The following is a 2,528-nucleotide window of genomic DNA, read 5'->3' on the forward strand; positions in this document are numbered from 1 at the left end:
CAGCAGCAGCAGCAGCAGCCGCTGCGTCTGACTGCTGAGCAGTGGGAGAGCCTGGCGCGCTCAACTGCTGCTGCTGCTGCTTCTTTTGCTGCTGCTGATGTGTTGGTTGTGTACAACGGGCTGCGGGGCAGCGGGCTGCGGGACCGGGTGCTGCAGCAGCAGCTGCAGCAGCGGCTGCAGCAGCTGCCTGCTGCAGCAATTGCTGCTGCTGAGGCGCGGGACTTGCTGCGGGTGATGCAGCAGTGCGGCTGGCGCAGTGTACGTACAGCGCAGCAGCTTGCTGCTGCTATTGTTTGCAGTGTACATACAGCTGGTGTTTCGTGCTGCAGAGAGTTGCTGGCAGCACATGCGCGGCTGCGTCTGCCGCTGGACGCAACAGCAACAGCAGCAGTTGCTGCTGCAGCGCAGCGGCTGCTGCAGCAAGCAGCAGCAATGGGCCCCAAAGACGTGGCGCTCGCGCTCAACAGCAGCACGAGGTGTATGTACAGCAGCGCGCGCAGCAAATTTGCTGCTGCTCTTGCTGCTCAAATCCCCCGAGTTGCCGCAGCAATGCGGCCGCAGCAGCTGGCGCTTGCTGCGCATGCACTTGCTGCTGCTGCAGCAAGACACACACAAGCTCTAGCAGCAATTGAAGCAGCAGCACTGCAGCAAACTGACCACTGGACCCCACAAGATGCTGCGCTGCTCGTCAGCTCCTTCGCCAAGCTCCAGGTGTACAGACACGCCCTCTTTGCTGCAGCAGCAAAACACGTGAGTCGGGAGCAGCAGCAAGAGCAGCAGCAGCAGCTGCTGCTGCTGCTGCTGCTGCTGCTGCGTTTGGGATGTATAGACGGCACGCAACTGTTGCATTCATAATTAACACAAAAAAAATAAAACATTTAAAATAAAATAAAGCATTTAAAGTAAAATAAACCATTTAAAATGAAATAAAACATTTAAATTATAATTATATCTCACTTTTTGTTTGCTAAATGTGGGGCCCCAGAACTTGTGGGGATTTGCAGAAACATTTAAGTTTGCTAACTGCATGCATATTTATCAAACTAAAAAGATCCTTTTAAGTTTTTGTTTTTTCATTTAAAAGTTCCATTTTATTATTTATTTTTTGCATTCTATTTGCTGCTGCTGTTTGCTGCTGCGTGCTGCTGTTTGCTGCTGCTTGCTGCTGTTCGCTGCTGCTTGCTGCCGTTTGCTGCTGCAGGGGGAGCAGCAAACGGCTTCGTACGGGCCGCAGGATCTGGCGCTGCTGTGCAGCGGCCTGGGGGCGTTTGGGGGCCCACTGCTGCAGCAGCAGCAGCTGCTGCTGCTGCAGCAGCGGGCGCAGCAGCTGCTGCGGCGCTTCAAAGGCCCCGAACTCGCCCTCACTTCTTCCGCCCTGGCCAAGCTGGGGTGTACAGACACCTCGTGGCTGCATGCGCTTGCCGACGAGGCCCTCTACAGGCTTGCGGTGTACAGACACCCCAGCTCTCCACTTTCTTTTTCTCTTTTCGATCTGCAGCAACTCACAACAGCATTTATTAAAATGCATTTCAAAGACCCTAGGCTCTTTGCTGTCATAGCCCAAGCAGCCAAACACCGCCTCCGCGCCCTTGCTGCAGGAGACCCCCAAGGGGGCCCCCCGGGGGGCCCCCAGGGGGGCCCCGACGGGGGGCCCCCCGGGGGGCCCCCCGGGAGCCCCCAGGGAAGGGGCCCCCACCGGGGTGTCCCCAATGCGCAGACAATTGCGTGTTTGCTGCATGCGTTTGGGCGGGCTGGGGTGCGAGACAAAGAGCTGCTGAGTCTGCTGGAGAGGCAAGTGCTGCTGCTGCAGCAGCAGTTTTCTTCTGCGGGCCTGGGAATGGTTGCTGCTGCTGCTGCAGCACTGGGCATCCGCAACCAGCGGGTGTGGGGGGCCCTGCAGCAGCAGGGGGCCCTCAGGGGCCCCCAGATGCCCCTGGACCTGGTGGTTTTGCTGCTGACAGCAGTCTCCAGGGGGCCCCCCAAAGCTGTTTCAAATTCTTTTCTTCGTGCTGCTGCAGCAAGGTTGCGGCTGCACATTCTGTCGCTGCCTGCTGCAGCACTTGCTGCTGCAGTTGTGGCTTTTGAGCGCGTGGGCTGGAGAGACACTGCCTTCCTAGCCCGCGCTGCGCGGCTGCTGCAGCAGCACCTGCAGCAGCAGCAGCAGCGCCCGCAGCAGCAGCAGAAGCAGCAGCAGCAGCTGAGCACTAGGGCCCTCTGTGGCGCCTTCTCGGCCTTCGCCAAACTCGCCTACAGAGACCCTCGGGTGTACGTACACCTCGGCAAAGAGATCTACCAAAGGCTTCATCAGCTCACTCAAGAAGACGCAGCAACAGTCCTCTATGCGCTGCTGCTGCTGCAGGCCAGCAGCAAGCAGCAGCAACAGCAGCAGCAGCAGCAGCAGGGAGCAGGCGCGCAGCGGCAGCCGCTTCAGGAGCTCGACGAGCCCAGCGAGCAGCAGCAACAGCAGCAGCAGCAGCAGCAGCAGCAGCAGCAACAGCTGGGCGGCCTGGACACTGGCCATTTTGACG

At 58.9% G+C, this 2,528-nt stretch overlaps 1 protein-coding gene across 1 annotated transcript; it reads left to right on the forward strand.

Moving 5' to 3' along the window:
* Positions 1 to 432: 432 nt before the first annotated feature.
* On the forward strand, positions 433 to 2,332 carry ETH_00027450 (uncharacterized protein; the record flags this gene model as incomplete). Its single annotated transcript, XM_013379117.1, has 2 exons — positions 433 to 750; positions 1,202 to 2,332. Coding segments are annotated over 2 exons (1,449 nt in total), but the record flags the coding sequence as incomplete, so codon positions are not given.
* Positions 2,333 to 2,528: the final 196 nt, after the last annotated feature.

Source organism: Eimeria tenella, genomic scaffold (genome assembly GCF_000499545.2).
Source record: "Eimeria tenella Houghton genomic scaffold, Eth_scaff1441, whole genome shotgun sequence".
Classification (NCBI taxonomy): Eukaryota; Apicomplexa; class Conoidasida; order Eucoccidiorida; family Eimeriidae; genus Eimeria; species Eimeria tenella.